Source organism: Bacillus rossius, chromosome 15, assembly GCF_032445375.1.
Source record: "Bacillus rossius redtenbacheri isolate Brsri chromosome 15, Brsri_v3, whole genome shotgun sequence".
Taxonomy (NCBI): Eukaryota; Metazoa; Arthropoda; class Insecta; order Phasmatodea; family Bacillidae; genus Bacillus; species Bacillus rossius.
The window spans coordinates 47,567,292-47,588,607 of record NC_086342.1 but is presented as its reverse complement, the minus strand read 5'-3'; the positions used below and the strand labels follow the sequence as shown (position 1 = coordinate 47,588,607).

Genomic DNA, 21,316 nt, shown 5'->3' with positions numbered 1-21,316 from the left:
TAGCATGGATGTCAATGTGGATGTCATGTTTTGGATGTCTGTCACATTAAGCTTTTGGTCATAACTGTGTTAAGCTAAGCCTTACATTGACCTTTGCCTTTGTAGATTTAAACGATGTGGGTTATTAAAGTTTAAACTCAATGTTACTCAAGCAATTAAATGAATATACATTAACACAGAGTAGCTTTGTTAATTAATTAATCCAGAATATTTAAGACCATACATATTTCTGAAATAATATTGATATGTCCATGCATGAAATGTGTTTTTTATTCACAAACAGTACACAGATACAATAAATTATTTACAAAACATGATAAAAGGGCATGTAGCACATACAGGTACAGCTATCAGTGAATACATATATTTTTTAAAAAATAAATGTAATGCACAACCAATAAATATTAAAAATAAATGTATTAACATATATAAGATGTTTATAAAAATAAATATTTATCAAGGTATCATGCATTAATTAATTAAAATGTGTTGGTAAAAATTGTTAAAGCTTTTTTTGTCTTCTGCTTTAGTCAATGTCTAGACAAATATACTGGTAAACGATTATTATATTGTTGTTAGTCGTAATGGCCTAGTATAATTTTCTTTTCGTGGTTTTGTGAAACTATTAAGTAGGAATATTGGCAGTAATTAATTTGTCAGAATTACTGAATTACAGAATTACAGAATTACTGAAACAAAAACTTAATGTTTAGCATTGTATTAAATTATCGAAATCATTTTCCTGATAAAATACCAAAGTGTTCATTTATGACGAAACTAGGTGTTTAGACTATTCAGTAGGTACTCTTGAACAGTTTCGCCAGTTGAAGCAACGAAACTAGTAATATTTCGAATCCTACCTTTATTTTCCATTGTTTCAAAATAAATATTTAACTTTTACAGATAAAAATAACATTTCAATGTTACCAATTGAAAACCGTTGTTACTCTATGTAGTGCAGTACTTGTAGTACCAGTGATTTATCACATTAAACCAAGGGTGAGTGCACATGTGAATTAAATAATATGAAAATTATAATTTTGATGTTTATGTTATTACAGTTAATATATAATATCACATACTCTTAAGCAAATACTTTTTCTCAGGAACAATGTTTCTTGTACTACCGACTTCCTGTAACGGGAGGCTCTGGTGTTGTGAAACTGGCGGCTGACGCGACACGTGACGATGTGCTTGAGTAGTGGGCATCAGCTCGGCAGAGCGTGACTCAGTTCTTGGTCGCCTTGGCGTCGACGCTGGAGGACCTGGAGTAGGAATCGTAGAAGCCGTCCCCGCGCTGCGGCCGGTAGCCGCCGTAGCCGCCGCCGTAGTTCCCGGGAACTCCCGCCGGACCACCGGGACCTACAAGGACGGGGCGGTCGAACCTCGGGGGTCTCCCCTCATCCCTTCCGTCGAACCGCGGGGGCCTCCCATCTTCCCTACCGTCGAACCGCGGGGGCCTCCCGTCTTCCCTACCGTCGAACCGCGGGGGCCTCCCGTCTTCCCTACCGTCGAACCGCGGGGGCCTCCCGTCTTCCCTGCCGTCGAATCGCGGGGGCCTCCCCTCCTCCCTACCGTCGAACCTTGATCCCTGCCCGGGGCGCAAATGCTTCTCGTCATTGCAGCAGTACTGCTTGTCCACATCACAGGAGCCCTGGAACATCACGCGCTACATCCATGACCATTCATAAGATACTAGTTTATGCTTTCAGCAAATAAAAATAAGCCATTGATATCATCATAAAACTAAAATCAAGAATTAACAGAAAAAAATATACTTTACTTGACGAACAAAACCTAAAGGCCAATTTGATGATGTAATAAAAAATAATTTTTATCTGGTACAATACCAACCAATCAAGTGAGGCAAAGGGACAGTTATGATGTCATGCATTCAGGTAAATATTCCGTGACCCTCTGGAATCAATTTTTTCTTTAAGGAAAGCAAGGCGCGGGCAAATACAAATTAAAGTATGAATTCCACAACATTCCTGTAACTGCAGAAGTTACATATGTGATGCGACATCAAATGGCAGCTTAAATACATCGTCGTACTGCTTTAAGAAGTATTCGAGGCCTGAGTTCCAGCCCTATTCAGGAGTGAAGGATGCTGTGTGAGTGGCCACTGTTGGAGTCGGAGTTTCTGTTTTAAAAAAAAAACTAATTAGTGAATTATTAGTAATAACATGAAAATTAACTGGTCAGTGTTGCTTTTGAATATTTTATTGTGTTATTTTATGATTACGATGAAATACACATGTTGTGTATTATAGAAAATCAAATTCTCTTTGAAAATTGATTTTTGTCCCGGGATGACAAATGGTAGCGCAGCAGTATCGACCAGACTAAATAAGGCTACAGCTAGAGATTCAAGTAGTCCTGTGGAGGTTCCACATATAGTTCTACAGTACCGTCTCTTTAGTTTCAGTTGTTTTTACATGTTCGGCCTCCCCGTGTGTTCTAGCCATTTTTTTTGGAGTGGTGGCCTATCTCGACTCTCTTCAGTTTTGTCCTGTCACGTATGCATCTATCGTTGACAACTATATACATCACCCACCATCTGAGGAAATTTCTCCCTGGTAATTCAACTAGCCACACATGTTATGGCTACATGATTTATGCATGTACTAGCATGCCATCTTTCAAAAGTGTTACAGTTTAACTATGGGCATTTTTAATGTAATTGCAATATCACTGTAATAATACTAAAATATTTACCCACAAAATTGAACATCCTTACTAAATGTCTTATGTGGCGAACTTACTCTTATACATTTAGGGTAGTGGCAAGCCTTCTGGAAATTATCACAGTGAGTAAGTTAGGGTGTTTTCAAAGTCTTCTTACTAAACTTTCGTCACTGTCTCCGATTCGGTACCTGAATCTAACGGGCTACGTTTCGTTCCAATGGCATAGGCTGCACTCAATAGCTGACAGTGTGCAAATTAAACATAAGCCTGTTCCCATCGCAGATATTTGCCCTGTTTCACCATCACGTGAGACCTAGTGGTGATATTTGATGCTCCCTTGTGTGGCAAAACATGATTCGAAGAACGAGCTTACTGTTGAACCCATTTTGGAACCTTAGTGTTAACCGTGATGGATGAGCGCATTAATCTTTGAACAATGTGGGAACTCTCGACAGGATTATATCTTTTATGCATTCCCTCTAAGATGCATGAGAAATGCATCACCGGTGAACAATACCATGCATATCTTATCCTCAGCTCTCCTTCTTCACTTCCCTTCCAATCAATAACAGAAGCTACCATACCTCTTAACCTCCTCCCCTTCCACCTAAATATCACCAACCACCAAATTACCCTCATCTCTGTTTCCAAGAAATTTATTTACTGGCAGATAACACAATCCACCTCCTTCGGACACCCTGGGTCAAGTCGACAAAGTTTGAGTGGGCTGTATGGAGCACCTGCGCATGATTGTCGAAGATAGCAATACTAAAACCACATGTACAAAATGCCACTTGCTGAGGGGCATGGACTTTGTGACAGCTGAGTTACAGTGGCGGAACACGTGTGCGTGTTTGTACACCACCTAGGTGCAGCATGGTAAAAAGGGAGAAGGCTGAGGGAATGTTGTTTTGGAACTAGAATTCAATGTCAAATGAATTTAATTGGACAAGGTACTACCTGAATTGTAACAGATGCGTGTCGAGATGTCATCGGTGGAATGTCGGGCAACCTGCCAAAGAGGATCAAACTACCGCATACGTGAACTGCAAGGGCAGCCACGTCGAGTTGTCATCGGACCAAAAACCGCCAATGTAAACCTCATGTATTGAGACATAGTACCTCATCAAACAACTCGTATTTACCATCTGATATGCCACAGGGACAGGCCAACTAACACTACCAGAGCTTAATGGCCCATAAAGAACCACGCGAGTTTTTTTTTTTTAATTTTATGAACGACAGTGACAGTATGGGGCACGCTGCGAATATTGAACACAGCGCACCAACGAATGAATATGTGGCAAAGCCATAGACTGATCGGATCTGTGGAGACATTTCGACCTGCTGTCGCACAAGTTCGCCATAAATCTCACACATCACTTCGTCGACGATCTGGAAGTCGTGAGCTGCAGGACCAACTTGTATAGTAAGGCTCAAAAGGACACAGAGGTAGTGAGTTATGTCGTTCATCCCCGGTAAACTGCCACTATGGCTACAAATGGCACTCTAAAAGGTACCTGAAGCAGCATTGCACGAAGTAACTTCAATGGTGTATGTAGAAGTACAGCCCTTCCACAATAAAAGAGCATGAGATGCAGGTGGCCGATAGCGAGAAAATTCTGCAGCTTCTGCTCGGCCAATGATCATAAACTTCACGAACCCCCTCCTCCATGCTCCGTATGTGCTCAGGCCTGGACAGCTGGCTAGAGGATGGCAGAGACATCACACGAAAGGAGTACCTGCCTTTGAAGGAGCTGTGATTCGGCGAAATGAGCAATGCCCTGGATGACAAGGAAGGTAGCTACCGCCTAGACCCGTTGCTGTGCGAGGGAGATGAAGAGTGCCGTCTCTTCACTGGTAGGGGCCAAGTGAAATTGGTGCGAAGATTCATGCTGAGTTTTTAGTTCTTAAGCATACAGGCAGACATTTCTCGCAGGAAGCCAGAAAACAGGGGTTACTTCAGACACTGCTCAAGCAGATATCATAGAAGAAATGGCCGTAACAGGCAGCAGAGTGGGCTATTGAGAGGTGACCTGCCATGGCACTTCATGAGTCCATATAAAAATTTGAGGAATGGAGGCAACGACATGATCAAGGTAGACCATCACATTACCAACAGTATTCTGAGGCAACTATCAATAGCATGTAGGCAGTCCCGAACAACAGCAGAGACATGCAGAAAATGGGTAGTTAAGGGCATGGTTTACGATGTGTCACTCCCTATTCTTCATGAAAGATCACTATTACAGTTTGCAACATCGCTAGTAAGCGGCCAACTCTCTAATTCTGAAGACCAACTGATGTCGATTCATGTTATTATTAATGGCCAGTCGACTGCTGGCTTAATGGACACGGGAACAAGCCATGTAATCATGACACATCACCTGGTATCATCAGTGAGTATAACACTGATGTGCACTGTAACTCGCCACGAGCACCATGACTGCGGGACTACGAGCAAGGACACCATGCTAGAGGCAAGGAAGAGAGATCCTGTTACCCAGTCCCCTGCTGTCTTCGTGGGATCCTACATGAAAAACTGGTTTTTGGACAGCTGTAGCTAGTGACACATGATGCAGTGATTAAGCGACGATCTGAATGATGGATGTAGGCACGATTGTTTAATTGTATATGCATTAGGGAACTCTCCACTACCTATCAAAGAACTCATGATGTAAGAAAGATTTTCTCATGATGTATACGCAGAGTTTCCGAATGTAGCTAGGCAGTTATTGAGAGACAAAAAGGTTTTTTTTTAACCACTGGCATCGCCCGAAGTAGCATAAAACTACATTTACACAATGCAGAATGAGTCTGTCTATAAATCACATTTTGGTGGGGCTTTTCGGAGCAGTGCATGATATGTGAAAGAGTGCAAGAGATTCTAAGGGAAAGTGAGATTGAGCTATCAAATAGGATGTATAAAATTAATTGTGTTGGCAATTAAAAATATGGTACTTTGCATTTCTGCATAGATTTATAACCACTTAACAAAGTATCATTCAGTTCCCCACCACCACTTATTAGTGTCGAGGTATATTTGGTAGGTTTGGGCAAGGCCCGCTTATTTGCCACACTCGACATGCACTCAGATACTGGAAAGTACCAGTTAGGCCAAATAACCAGAATTATACGACTTTCATCATCCTCGATGAGTGGAATTTCAGTTTTGTGCAATGCCTTTTCAACTAAAATGTGCGCTACATTTTAAGTTATAATGGTACTTGTCTGATTGAGGTATGTAGACAGTTTATAACAACCATTTTAGACGACATCACAGTGTAACCGTAAGCATATAACAAGCAAATTTACAACCTTTTTTTTTAATGCTAGGAAGGCTCGCGACCAATCACCTTACTTGTGCTAATCATAAATAGGATAAATTTGATAAATTGGATAAAACTAGGTAGGTTTGCTCGGACATGGAATAGACACGAAGTACAACCATCCGTACAATCTGCACCTTGCAAAGCCACCTCACACTCGCAAACAGCTTCAAAATCTTCTAGGACAAGTAAGCGACATCCTCACATTCTTGGTAATAGTCCACATTTACCAACAATGTGTGAGCTGGCAATATCAGCGCAGTACAATAGGCAGAATTCTGCCTATATTGCAAGTACTCGAGGACATGTTTATGGCAAATAAAAGCCGGTTCCTGAGGCAAAATATGTGGCATCTATTCACCGTTTGTCATGTGGTGCTTTCAACCATACCTGCATATCACACCTAGGCTGATACTACATAAATGAGGAACCAAGGGTTGAAGGTGCTGGTGAGACTAGGGTTGGGTATGATCACACCAAGTAAGCACACATGGTGGAACTGATTTTAACAACAAGTCAACATTACCATCTGGACGACCTTGGCAAATATGGTGCAAGGCTAAAAACTTACATTTTAAAGGCAATTAATGGGATATTGCGTGTCCAACGAGAAAGAGGCGGCAGCTAATCTGCATCATCGGTGTGATGCAGAATTCGCAGTGAATTGTTTGAACCATTTGTTCTGTTGATGTCACTTGTAATCTCTGGGTGACAAATAATGGATCCAAAGTAGCGACTTTACTTAATAAGCTAGAGGCAGATGTCATTCCTTAGAGGTTACTAATCTCATTTACTAACTGTTAAGCATTATTAATTACATTATTATATGACCTTTTTCCTTATCTGCCTCATTGTTTGCTCTAGACCTTTTTTTCAAGCGGGGACTCCACTCCCCTCCTTTAAGTTTTGCTCTGCCATATTTTTCATACATAGTGTGAAATATATTTGGACAATTCTTACTGGTTAGTTGGGTCGTTCACATTTAAGGCAACTACGTCATTTATGTTTGTTTAGATCGTGCCTTCTTTCAAAAGTGTTACAGTTACCCAGTGTGTATTAATGTAGTTAAATTTCTCAGTGTTACAATATTATAATAAAGACTGCTTTACAACAAAATAAATGTGAGTATTATTCCGAAGGATTGAAATCATTCTAGAGTGTCTCTTAAGGCTAGCGAACCGACCTGTATGCCGTTGAGGTAGCAGTATCTCCAGAGATGTAAATATGGTGTATAAACTATGGTGTTTTCGGACACCTAACAGTCCCATTCTGGGATATCTACCATGTTTCACCACCATACAAGACTCAGCAGAAAAACATACAAGTAAAAATTAATATTTTTAGTTAAATTTAATGTCTTAAGAAATTTAAACATTATAAATTATTTAAGAAATCGGAAATTTTTCAATAAAGATATTTAATATTCTATAATTCTCTGGTTTTTTAAACACTAAAGAAGATAAACTACCAAGCAAAAAAAGTTGCCACTTAGCAGACTCGAGAGAATCTAAGCATCAAAAATGGTTAGTGGTAAAAATGTCAAATACCTTTGAAAACACTTAAAAGAGCCTTTTTTTTTTACTAACTCTTTTGCTTTGTTTGCAACATATTGCTAGTAACATTTTGCTGATGTACAATTAGTACATAATATAAATTGAAATTCCCACATTATCTAATATTGATATAACAACATTTTAATGTTGGCTGTAATATTTATCAATATAAAGTTCCCAGGATTTATTTATTCATTTATACATTATTCGTTTATCCTAATATTGTTTACATTAAATATGTTGGTCCTTAAATGTTAGTCATAATTAATACTCATATGTTCTATAGTTATTAATCCTACTTTTTTAAATCTTGGTTAATTAGTTTGGACATCATTTTTTTTCTTAAATATTTATCTTATATCAGTTGTAGCATCTTTTCTGAAAATATTCTATTGTCCAAGAGTAGTCTTCCCTGTTGGTATTATTCATACCATTTGTCCTAAAAACCTTTGTCGTACAGTCCATTGTAACATAATGGCTGGAAACGATAGTTTAACCTAAATCTGTAACCAAAGGTTCGGGGACGAATGCAGTGGCACTCACGAAGAGGATGCCCGGGGAGGCGCAGTTGAAGGCGTAGGCGCACTTGCAGTGGTCGTAGTCGCGGTACCTGCCGCCGCCCTCGTGGTGCTCCCAGCTGGGGGTGGGGCCCGTCAGGACGGCACCGCCCCCCGGGGGCCGGTAGCCTGGCCTCCTCGGGGGCGGCGCCGAGCTGTCGCCGCTGTTGCTCTCGTAGATGGGCGCCGGCGGCCTCCTGCAAGCACATCGTGTCTCGCGTCACCGTAGCCACTTGCTCCAACTGGTGGTTAGCTGATGGACCGATGCCCAGCCTTTCAGTACAACCTGTCCCTCACCACCTCCAAACGGTAATGAAATGGCGTAAGCATTTCCCCATGGCTTATCGGGAGCCCATGTCACCGTTGTTCTTATCTGCAAGGGGTTTACATGCACATAAATTCATATTAAAGAAATCGCATCGAGATGACGATGACTAATCTGTGTCTTTATTATTATTTTGGGTGATAGTCGTGCTGAAGATTAATATGGTGGTGATGGGGATGTATAAGCTATGCTGGAAATTGTCTTAATGGCAATGATGATAATGGTAGAGAATGTGGTGGTGATTGTAATGATGACATAATCGTGATTGTTACTGTCATTTTTACCATCACCATCATTATTATTATTATCCCTGTCGCTGCAAATATCGCAGTCACCATAACCATTACCATCACTGTCATGACCTCTGAAGAAATGGGGCAGCACAGGCCTGGTCATAAAGTGTGGTTACCAGAGAACCAGCTATGTTCCAACCTTTGGTCGGCATCCTCCACCTGTCCTCCCAAATGTGCGACCTTTTAGGGTAGATTGGGAGTCGGCTTACAGATACATTTTTACATTCCAGAGCAAGTAATATTAAGACAGAGCTGTCAAGGAATTACTCCCCCCCTTTGATCAGGAAGGGGTTAGAGCCTCAGCTTGACCGAAGTCACCGCCTTAGCTCCCTGCCTCACTCAGCTAACCAGACAGTCGGCTGTGAGCCCTAAGACTTTATCACCACTACTGGCGCCTACCCCTGGGACCCCTCTAGACACCCAGTGAACCCGTGGTCTGGTGGCGGCCTATCCAACCTCTGCAAGCTGTCCAGGCTAGTACCGGAGCTGTGTCGTCGCTCACCACGTCTACTCCGCATCGGACTAGGGAACCCTTGGAGTCTGCTCCAAGAGATCGGAGCTCCAGAGAACCAACTTTATTCCAGTCTACGGCCCGCAAATTTCCCCTCCCATGTGTGCGCCCTTGTAGGGTAGAATGGGAACCAGGGATCACTCCCCCTTTTGATCAGGAAGGTGTTAGAGAGAACCAGACTATTCCGACCTACGGCCAGCATTCTCACATTCCCCTCCCACATATGTGCCCTAATAGGGTAGGGTGGGCGTAGTGTCCCAGTTCGCCTTTCATATACATTCCAGAGCTTTGAAAGGAACAGAACTGTTAGGTATAGCTCCCTGTTGTTTGATCTGGAAGGTATTAGTGGCTCGGCAATGACCAGCGGCTGGTGTTAGAGAGAACCAGATGTACTCCGACCTTACAGCCGGTGTTACTCATGTTCCCCTCCCAATATGCGTCCTTGAAGGGTAGAGTGGGGGTGTCTTCCAGTTCGTTTTTTCAATCATTCCAGAGCTTTTAAAAATAAAAGAACTATAAGGGATCGCTCCCTATTTGTTGAATGGGTGGCTATTGAAGCTTTGGCACCGACCAGCGGCTGGGGCCACCAACCCAGCATAGTCACCGCTTTAGCCTCTTTACCACACTCAGCTTACCAGACAGTTGGCTGTGTCCTGAGCATTAAACTTTATCAGCACTGCTGGCACCTTCCCCAATCTCTCACATCACACTGGGACCCCTCAAACACCCAGTGAACCCGTGGTCCGGTGGAGGCCTATCCAACATCTATTAGCTATCCAGGCTAGTACCGGAGCTGTGTCATCGCTCACCACGTCGACTCCACATCAGGCTAGGTAACCCTTGGAGCCTGCTCCAAGCGATCGGAGCACCACTACTAAGTACGAGTCCTAACTAATCAGAATCCAGAGCTTTAGAGGAAACCTCAGCGGGACACCATTCAATCTTTCATGGATTCTTCCCGTACTACTACTACCAACTTGGTGTTGATTCTGCAGACTGTTTGCCAGCTGCTAACCGACTGCCACTCTTCAGAGTTACTCCACTGGATGTCCTCGTCATCTCGGACTACCCTCCGACCTGCCGTACCTCGGCTCGGCAGATTTACAGCCGATTAAGGCCCGGAAGTGCCTGAACTCATCCGGCGGCGACCGCAGGAAGCCCTGGCTAGAAATGACAACCACGGTGCGTGCGCTGGAGGGCCTCGGGGTTACCTCGGTACCTCCCCTGACCACTGAACTAGGAGAACGTATCACACCTAGTCGAGCAGTTTACAGCTCTTTCTTTAAGCCCGTGTGCACCCGTACACAGGGGCGCCATAGGCTTAATCCATTCACCACGGGGCCCTTGGGGCCGAGACGCCGGGGCTCGGTAGTCGAACCCCCCAGAAAGGTTTCAATCGCATCTGCTGTTGCCTGCAGATTCAGCAAATCCACCATTTCTGGATGCAATTGAGGATGCAACTGAGACAGGGTTAGGCGCGGCATTGTCCTCTTCAGTTAAGGCGATGCTATGACCAGAGGTTGAGGCTTTCCATCCCAACATAATCACCACGATTCGCTTCCAGCAGCGGTGCCCACGTGGAGGCAGAGGATTGCCACTTGGTGCGGAGAGGCTATGTATTCGCATCCTTGCACCCTTTCCGCGAACCTGTTGGATCATGTCTCGGATACTAGCGCCGGAAACAGCTCCGACACCTCAGTGGTCAGGTCCACTCCCGCCGCACCGCCTGCTCGTGGTGCCTGACCTGTCGTAGTCGGTGAGCCTGGACGGTCGCCTGGTGTCTTCCAGGCGGTAGGACCCGCGGTCGTCGAGGCGCCCGGTCGCCCCGCCCAGGTCGCGGCCATTGGAGGACCACACCCAGTCCTCGGCGGCGACTGCTGCGGCGGTGGTCGCGGCGACCACCAGCCAGGTCAGCGCAGTTCCTGCGACAAGCCCACAGCTCTCCTTCCCGCCAGGGTCTCCCTACTGCACCGTCGACAAGTCCATTCTCACATACACGGAGAACGCTGGTTGCAAATTATCCAGTGATCTTCGTAAATTTACGGTTCGTCTTCGAAATTGTACGGTACTGATTTAACTTGTTTCGAACAGTAATAACAAAACATTCAGAATCTTGTCGAATATACAGCAAAAACATAATTTTTTTTCTTCCCGTACTGTTTAAAACCAAACACTCAACTCGAAGTCGCAATAAGATGTCGCTTCTACGAAGATAAAGTTTTCTGAGATTTATTTCAGGTTATTTCGTCCTTGAAAAATCCGTAAATTTACTGTGATTTCTAACAGTGTGGTTCTAGCGCGTTTAAGAGATTTTAAGTGTTTAAAAAACATTTCCTACAAATCTCGGACTTAATTTAAATTCAAATCGCTGTAGGGCAATAATTATAAAGCTGTTCACTGCCTCTTTTTTTTTTCAAGAGTAGCACTGGACGATTTTTTTCAGCAATGGCATCAAAAAGAAATAAATTAAGGAACAAATTACAAACAACTTTGGATAAATTGACTACTTTTAACAAAAAAAACTATAATATTCAACAAGTAAGCTACATATTATTTTGTTTCGAAACACATTAATTTAGCAAGCTGTGATAAAAAAATTAATGAATACTTTGAAAGAGTAAATATTATAATTAATATTGTTTAGTTTTAATAAAAATGTATTACTTAATATCCATAATATAAAAAAATATTTAAAAAATTAAACTAAACATAAAAAATTGATTAACGTGTCAATTCTAACATTTGTCTTCGAGACTACAAGCGGACGCCTTAACATCATAGACACCCAAGTAGAGTTTTACATTTTTTCCTTTGAATTTCTTATAAGTTTGGTGAATTCACATTCTGAGTTCAATTTTCAGTGCGTATCAATATATTAAAATTATCTAAACCTTTTTCCTGTCAAAGTTGGTAGGAAATAATTTTGCATTTTGGAGAACCTGTTCCCTCGTATATTCGCAACCTACTGCCTGACTGGCTGAGCTGAGCTGAGCTGAGGTTAACAAGTGTGCGTGTTAGGTCGATTTACGTTTAATTAAAGTGAGCATTGAGTTCAGAGAACACCTCTTTGCTGCCTTCACGCTCGTCGTCACTGGCAGGGCACCTCAGCCAAGCACACGGCCAGGCACGTACAAGTTACAAGCTTCACTTTTCCCTTGACAGTGCTACCAACATTACCTACATTGCATAGGCTTTCCACTACTGAATCTCCCAGTTCCATTGTTATATTATAAAAGTTTAATTTGGACTATTCACAACAAACCATACATCAATTTTAAGGTAAACTAACCTATTTTTTTTTAACTTACAAATGTTCAATATGTGCTCATTTAGTTCACCAATACACATTCAACCCAAAGTCCAATTCTTCCCATACTTTGGTTAACTCATGAAAATCATTAGGTAGTGGTGGAATGTAGACACGATCTTTTATAAAGCCCCCAAAGGAAAATAATTAGCACGGCGTTATGTCAGGTGAACGTGGAGGCCAGCGAAAAAGATATCTGTCGTCTCGACCAATTACGACCAATCCGACGATCAGGAACTTCGACGTTCAACCACTTTCGTACAAAGAGATTCCATCATTTTGCTAAATAAAGTTTACAGTAAAACTCTCTACTAATTGAGAAAGAGTCATTATTTCAACATAGGTAGTCTTGCAAGCGATAAAGCAACCACTTTTCTAAAACTGTTGTGTTACTCTTTAATTGTGACCTTGAACCACCACTCTACAATGCTTACAGTTGATACTATTAAAATTTATAACTGGGACATTATTTTATGGGCATACTCTATTAGTAATCGCTCAGACACGATATGACGCTCATCAGCTTGCGACATGTCAGAGGCTCGAGTCGGACCCTCGAACCTGGCTTGCAGGCTGTCAGACGGGTGGGAAACGACGAAAGTCTAGTGCCCCCCCCCCCCCCCCAAAAAAAAAAAAATCCAGCACCGCCCAGTGCAAACAGATATATTTCCAAGTTTCCGTGAATTGCTTGGTTGTCTCTTTTCTGCTCAGACATACTCTTTCATCCTTCTTTGTCCTGTAACCAACCTGACAGCTGATGCACGACTTTTCACCCCGCACGTCAGAGCCCAGGGTTTTACCTGTGTCTATGCAGAGGTTTCACCTGATCCAACTTAACCAGTTATGGTCTAAAGTTAATATAGGAGAGTAAGTCGTGACATTAATGCCATGGCTGGCCAATATCCTCCTAGCACATGATGCATGCTACACCTCCTGCATGGCTGAAACCCAGCATTATTGGGTGTATGTGTAGGGATATGGCCATTTCGGACATTCATTTGGTCAAAAGTTAGAATGCCACCTTCCACACCCTCAACTGTGTTCATGATTGGACAGCAGATTTTTTGGACACGCCCCTATGTGACCGTGAGCCAACGGTGTCCAGCTATGAGAGAAGTAAGCTAATCAGGTAGTGCCAATTAACAAAGATAAATATGTTCTCGTTAAGAAATCATCCAAACAAACAAACAGTCGTTGAGCACACCTATGACTTTGAATTCTCCCCTGAGGCCAGAAGAATCAGCGGAATTTCCGGGTCTCTAAGTATGGACCGCAGCCAGAGACGCCCTTACAGCCTGCCTAACCAAGACCCCTCCCGATACATATAGTTTTAGTTCGGTTAGGAAAATTATAAGAAAAATAATCGACTCTAGCTTCTAGCTTTGCAATGTGAGCATGCCGCCACTGCAGTCGCAGACTTCAAGGTGTTGCTTCGAGCCAGGAATAACGTATATTGGACTTGCATTATTTCTACTCTTTGAAAATTATGTACAGAAAAAAAATCATCATTTTTTAATGCTTGCAAGCATTGTAAGTTGCCTCGACGAAAGAAAACTGGCGAACAATAAACGGAACCTGGCAAGGTCGATGGAAAGTCCATCGTCAGCGCGTGACATAAACGAGACTCCGAACCAGACCGATCGCACTGGGTGTTTTTTGATTCGCCGATGATTTTTAATTCCTTTTACAGGCCGAATTTTATTCAGTTCGTAGTTTTTTTTTTTTAATTTTGGCCCCTTTTGCTCCCATCCCATGGTGGCCAGAGGTTATCATCCAGCTTTACAAATTATATTATAAGCAGAATATAAAATCAAACACAAAGTAAAATCTAGTCTGGCATTGTCCGTAAGCCACGAGGATTGAAGCGACACAGAGGGGAGTCAGTAAACACCGCTGTGGGCTTGTGGCTGCTGGCATTGTCCGTAAGCCACGAGGATTGAAGACACAGAGGGGAGTCAGTAAACACCGCTGTGGGCTTGTGGCTGCTGGCATTGTCCGTAAGCCACGAGGATTGAAACGACACAGAGGGGAGTCAGTAAACACCGCTGTGGGCTTGTGGCCGCTGGCATTGTCCGTAAGCCACGAGGATTGAAGCGACACAGAGGGGAGTCAGTAAACACCGCTGTGGGCTTGTGGCTGCTGGCATTGTCCGTAAGCCACGAGGATTGAAGACACAGAGGGGAGTCAGTAAACACCGCTGTGGGCTTGTGGCTGCTGGCATTGTCCGTAAGCCACGAGGATTGAAGACACAGAGGGGAGTCAGTAAACACCGCTGTGGGCTTGTGGCCGCTGGCATTGTCCGTAAGCCACGAGGATTGAAGCGACACAGAGGGGAGTCAGTAAACACCGCTGTGGGCTTGTGGCCGCTGGCATTGTCCGTAAGCCACGAGGATTGAAGCGACACAGAGGGGAGTCAGTAAACACCGCTGTGGGCTTGTGGCCGCTGGCATTGTCCGTAAGCCACGAGGATTGAAGCGACACAGAGGGGAGTCAGTAAACACCGCTGTGGGCTTGTGGCTGCTGGCATTGTCCGTAAGCCACGAGGATTGAAGCGACACAGAGGGGAGTCAGTAAACACCGCTGTGGGCTTGTGGCTGCTGGCATTGTCCGTAAGCCACGAGGATTGAAGCGACACAGAGGGGAGTCAGTAAACACCGCTGTGGGCTTGTGGCTGCTGGCATTGTCCGTAAGCCACGAGGATTGAAGCGACACAGAGGGGAGTCAGTAAACACCGCTGTGGGCTTGTGGCTGCTGGCATTGTCCGTAAGCCACGAGGATTGAAGCGACACAGAGGGGAGTCAGTAAACACCGCTGTGGGCTTGTGGCTGCTGGCATTGTCCGTAAGCCACGAGGATTGAAGCGACACAGAGGGGAGTCAGTAAACACCGCTGTGGGCTTGTGGCTGCTGGCATTGTCCGTAAGCCACGAGGATTGAAGACACAGAGGGGAGTCAGTAAACACCGCTGTGGGCTTGTGGCCGCTGGCATTGTCCGTAAGCCACGAGGATTGAAGCGACACAGAGGGGAGTCAGTAAACACCGCTGTGGGCTTGTGGCTGCTGGCATTGTCCGTAAGCCACGAGGATTGAAGCGACACAGAGGGGAGTCAGTAAACACCGCTGTGGGCTTGTGGCTGCTGGCATTGTCCGTAAGCCACGAGGATTGAAGCGACACAGAGGGGAGTCAGTAAACACCGCTGTGGGCTTGTGGCTGCTGGCATTGTCCGTAAGCCACGAGGATTGAAGCGACACAGAGGGGAGTCAGTAAACACCGCTGTGGGCTTGTGGCCGCTGGCATTGTCCGTAAGCCACGAGGATTGAAGCGACACAGAGGGGAGTCAGTAAACACCGCTGTGGGCTTGTGGCTGCTGGCATTGTCCGTAAGCCACGAGGATTGAAGCGACACAGAGGGGAGTCAGTAAACACCGCTGTGGGCTTGTGGCTGCTGGCATTGTCCGTAAGCCACGAGGATTGAAGCGACACAGAGGGGAGTCAGTAAACACCGCTGTGGGCTTGTGGCCGCTGGCATTGTCCGTAAGCCACGAGGATTGAAGCGACACAGAGGGGAGTCAGTAAACACCGCTAAGGGCGTGGCGCTGAGCCATGTCTGGGTGTGTGGCGATAAGCGAGCCGGCTCGAGGCGCTTGTGGGCGCAGTAGGTCAGCCCGTGTCCCGGGGCCGAGACAGGCGGTGACCCTGGCACTGTTGCCGCGGCTGGCTGTTTGTTACGACACGGCCCGGCGCATAGCGACTCCCTGCCTCTTGCCCACTGGGAAGCCTTCTTTTCACAAACGAGAGAGCCACACGCGAAGTTCATGCTCGCTTTTTTTCTCCCGTTCTATCTCATTGTATATACTGGTGTGGCATTAAATTTTGCGGTCGATTATGATAGGTTAGCTACATTACAAATACTTTAAAACATTGTGGATGGTTGGTTATATTAGGTAAGTATAGCTACATTTAAAATACTGTAAAATCATTTTATGTTTGCTTAGCAAATAACTTTTTAATATGTAGCTATCCAGGGCTAGGAAACAGTTTGCATGATTTCACAGTATCTTTAATGTAGATATCCTAACCAAATCAACCGTCCACAATGTTTTAAAGTATTTATAATGTAGCTAACCTAACCTAATTGACCATTCGTTATCATGAGTTACAATGAACCAATAAAAAAAAACCAAAAATGCACGATCGGGCGTTTGGCTCTCTCGTCTGTGAAAAGAAGGCTTTCCCTCTCCCACTACACACTGCCTGACCCGACTTCGAGTCAGTTCTAAAGTCGACACTCACTATATCGTCAACTAACACCGCTCACATGAAATAATCAACTATTCTCTCCAGGCCTGCTCTTTAATAGCAGACGAGAAAAACCTTAAAAAAAACATTCATACTTAGGTAAGAATCTGAACCCAGTGTTACCGAGAACAATATTTTGTAGTGATATACAGTTGTTTTTATGTTAATGTACAAATATACACTGTAATTTTACATGAATATTTCTGTTCCATCTACAAAAGTAGTAAATTCGGTTTATGGACGATAATTTTACGTGATAACGTCATATCATTTTTTTTTAATTGCTGCTTTTAAAAAGCCCGCCTTAACCTGTTTGATATTATAGTAGGTATTCTCGCACGGTGGTTGGCCGGTTCTTGCACGCTCGGCTCAGGCGGAACGTGACAATGAGTAATGCTTTTTCGTGCGTGCAGCCGGCGTTAATCGATTTATAAGACGTTATCACGTTAAAAAACTTTTTTTTGTGTATAGCTTATATCAAATCCTAAATGTTTCTCTTATGAACACTTATATCTGGAACACAGGTATTCTCTTTACACTGTACCGGGTTGCTTCCTTGGAAAATTAATATTTTTTTATTAATGTGGGAAAATGAAACCATTCAGTGCTCGTTAATACAGGCCCGGAACCGACATGTTTTGTTTTATCTGGTCTTAGTCATTTGTTCGTTGACTGCTATAATGTATTAAAGACATTTTATTTTTAGATGGCGTGTATGTAATTCCACCGTTTATCCTTTTGCTGTGGGTTTGATAATAATATACAAGTGTTCAGTGTTCATCGCGTCCTTGAATAAATCTGAGAACGTTCTGAGTCTCTACTTATTAATGGCACCATGTTAGCTAGTCCGCGAGGATAATAATTTCAAACGACATCTCCAGAATTAAATTATATTACTTTATTATTTTTTAAGTAAAACTTACCCACATGTCTGTGTGCTTAAAAATTGTTTTGTAACTTTATAAATAAAATTCTAGTTTTAACTGAAATTCAATAAACAAGGCGATACCTACTGACTGTAAAATCAACAAGATGCACTGTAAGTCATTAATAAGTCTCTAAGTAAAATCCTGTGTATATCTGAGTAAATCTCTAACTAAAAAAATTAAATAATTTATAAATAGTCTGGAACCTCGTTTATGAAAAATTTAAATGGTAAGAAAATTCTTGTTTTTGACATATTTATAGTAAAATCTATTTGATTTCCATCAATATTTTGTAACTGTGAAAATGCTTAACAATACATGTTTTCCATGGTAATATTTATTACTGTAAATTTATTTTTAAACTCGGTTTTTACGAGTAAGAACGAGGCCATGAAGGAAAAAATAATAATTGTAACATCAAGAGAGAATGGGAGACAATTTCGGAACGGTTTAACGTGTATATACAAAAAAACGATTTACTCGTACAACCGCTGCAGAATCTCTGTTACCTGAGCCAATTTCCGTCGACCCAGATGGCTTTGGCGGCTCAAGGTCAGAATCGCGCGGTCGAACACTGCAGTTGAATAACGAGTAGTTCATGTAAGTTGCCAGTCTACGTTGCATAGGTAAACTTTCTATATATTGCTTATTCATTCCCCTTGTCTTAAATAACACCATATAATATCCTCTAGACTTGTATGCATATGGCAGTCACGTGAAATTGAAAATTACTAACAGACATGATATTTATATATGTATATATATGTATAATTATTTGTGAATTCCTACTTCCATATACGTTAAAGAATGTTTATTTAATTTCACTTGTCTACAATTCCAAAATAAAATTTGCATAAGATGGCAAGCAAGAAAAATGATTTTCCTTACTCTGTCTTTGAGTTGAACAGGGGCGGTGGGAATGTGCTTGTCATTTGTGGTTCAAAGGTCAAGTTTTTAAGGACAAATATTTATTGTTACGAGGATGCTAGAGGTGAGGCGACGAGGCAGGCCAGACGACCAGGCCAGCGGGGGGTCCAGGGTAGACCCCACCTCCTGGAGATTAGCGCGCCCTTCTCCCTGTCTCTCGAGGGTTAGGCAGGTTCCCAGAGCCCCGTCTGCGTGAAGTGGCGTAACTGGGACGCCATTGTTCTGGGAGTTTCGGGTGTTAAGTCGGGGGTTCTGATGATGTAACACTTCGGAGGGCTAGAAGACCTTTCCAAGTCGAGACTTTGCGGGTGTTTAAAGTCAGAGGCCAGCTTGCGGCGAGTGAGAGGGGCGGGGGCTGGTCGCGAGACACAGCAGTGGAGTGGAGAGGGCGAGTGAACACTTGGCGAGCGATAGTGGGCGACGAGTGATGGGCTCCGTGCGCTGAGACTGTGTTGTGTGAGTGGTGCGAGGCAGTGTGCTGGCACAGAGGTGAGCGGTAAGAGACCAGCAGTAGGGAGAGCCACTGTCAAGACGAGCTACAGTGGGGAGAGTAAATTAGTAAATTATGAAATTGATGAATTAGTAATTATTTTTGAGGACATGCATATGGATACCCGCCATGTCATTCATCCGTTGCAGCATTTCCGTAATCAGAAACAAATGTTACGCCCCATAGATACACCAGAAGGGAAGTGCATCAGTAGCCATAGGCGCAGGTCAGCTTGCATCGGCCGCCTTCATTTTTGTACACCCCTCGCTTAAAAGGAGAAATAAGTGAAAGTCACCTCGTTGGTGGATGTCAAAAGTAATTACAAGGAAGATGCTGTACGGTGGTTGAGGTTTGCTGGCTGATACGAAGTTTCAGACATTTTGTAAACTTTGCAAGAACTTAACGAGAATGCATTCATGCATGCACAATTCTAATTGTTTTCTGTGTTCGTTTGGGCCGAAAAAAAATAAGAACAATGACACGACAGCCGTCTCTACTAATGAATGGCACTTTGTAGGCTAGTCCGCAGGGATCTTAGTTTCAAACTGCATCTCCAGAAGTTAATTATGTTACTTTATTATTTTTAAGTTGAACTCACCCACATGTCTGTGTGTTTTAAAATTATTTTTGTAACTTTAATAATAGCATTCTAATTTTAACTGAAATTTATTAAAAAAAATATTGACTGTAAAATCAACAAGCTGCCCTGTAAGTCATTATTAATATTATCTGTGAAAGATTTGTGCAATGGGAGTGCATGATTTGATGTAAACTTATGGACATATACCATTGCTAAGCAATGCTTAGCAATGGCGTATGTCCAAAAGCTTACATCAAGTCAAGTCATTATTAAGTATCTAAGTAAAATCCTGTGTGTATCTGTGTAAATCTCTAACCAAACTGGTTCTTTCGTGTATCCGTGACTTCCTGTGACGTGACGGCGAAGGACCGACACATGACGAATCCAGCCCTTTGCGTATCTTCGTGTCAAATTTTGACAAGCAACGCTACAACGAGTAATGTCCACACGTGCACATTTTGGCTACGCTATGGGGTTACGCTACGGTCGTTTTCATATTATGGATGCTCACCTTTAGAGATGGTTACTAGAAGGTCTCGTCACTGCCAATAGATAAGTAATATTGCCTAGCTCATAACTCGCTTATAAGCTTCAAGCTCTTTGAATCGAGAATGTTGACCACAGTTTCGTAGACGTAAAAACTTCCGTACTAAATATTAACTGTCCGTGGGGATATGTAACTCATTTTTTGACGTGACAACGTCTAATAAATCGATTAACGCCGGCTGCACGCACAAAAAATTCTCCCGTTGCGCACATTGCTCCGTTACGCTGTGTCCCGTTACGCTCATTGTTCCGTTACGCTGTGTTCCGTTACGCTGTCGGCGAGTGCAGTAATAATAGGTTATGTTACAATTGACTAAAAAATTATGGTGATTCATATAATTAATGATAGATATTTGATGATACTTTATTTATATGAAAACTTGTTCATAATTATATTTAAACTTTATAGCTAAACGCAAGATTTTAAAATTAATTACAAGTCATCTACACGTGATCCGTTTCGTCGACTGTTTATAAAGTGAAGTGAAAAGTTAATGTGGTTTTCATTGCTTGTTATAACAACAATTTCTGCAATAAAGGTTAATTATTCTTGTATTTTAAAAATTGAATACTAGTATAATTTCAAGTATTTATTCTTTTATTATTAAAATTAAAATGATTCATTTTTATTCATAAAAGTATGTAATCATTTCATCAATGTTTTTTATGACGTCACGTTAAAATATCGTCCGTAAACGGACTTTTCAGACAACCAAGTTTTTTTTTTATTTCCATTACTAAACAATGAAATTATAAAGTTAAGTCCTTAAATCTCACAGAATCTATCAATGAATTTTGGCTGAAGTCTCTTCGCGTCAGCAGTCATAAGATACGAATCTGGGTACAACCTGTAATATTTAACTGCAACAGAATCTATTGGTAAGGTTAGTGTGAGTGCCTCTAGGGAAAACACTGATTCACGGCAAGGTCTGACATGTTTACCACTTGCTGAAGAATCCGCGGTTCGACTCCGCTGGTAAAAATCCAG

The 21,316-nt window shown here is 42.8% G+C and overlaps 1 protein-coding gene across 1 annotated transcript in view; it reads right to left on the bottom strand.

Annotated features, from left to right (window-relative positions):
* Window positions 1-248: 248 nt before the first annotated feature.
* Window positions 249-21,316, bottom strand: part of LOC134539520 (basic salivary proline-rich protein 3-like) — a 32,915-nt gene continuing 11,847 nt past the window's right edge. Inside the window, exons 2-4 of the mRNA XM_063381610.1 lie at window positions 11,001-11,178; window positions 8,114-8,324; window positions 249-1,654 (exon numbers count right to left, since the gene is read on the bottom strand). Of these exons, the coding sequence (XP_063237680.1) occupies window positions 1,229-1,654; window positions 8,114-8,324; window positions 11,001-11,178 (815 nt within the window). The 3' untranslated portion in view covers window positions 249-1,228. The remainder of the gene's footprint in view (window positions 1,655-8,113; window positions 8,325-11,000; window positions 11,179-21,316) is intronic.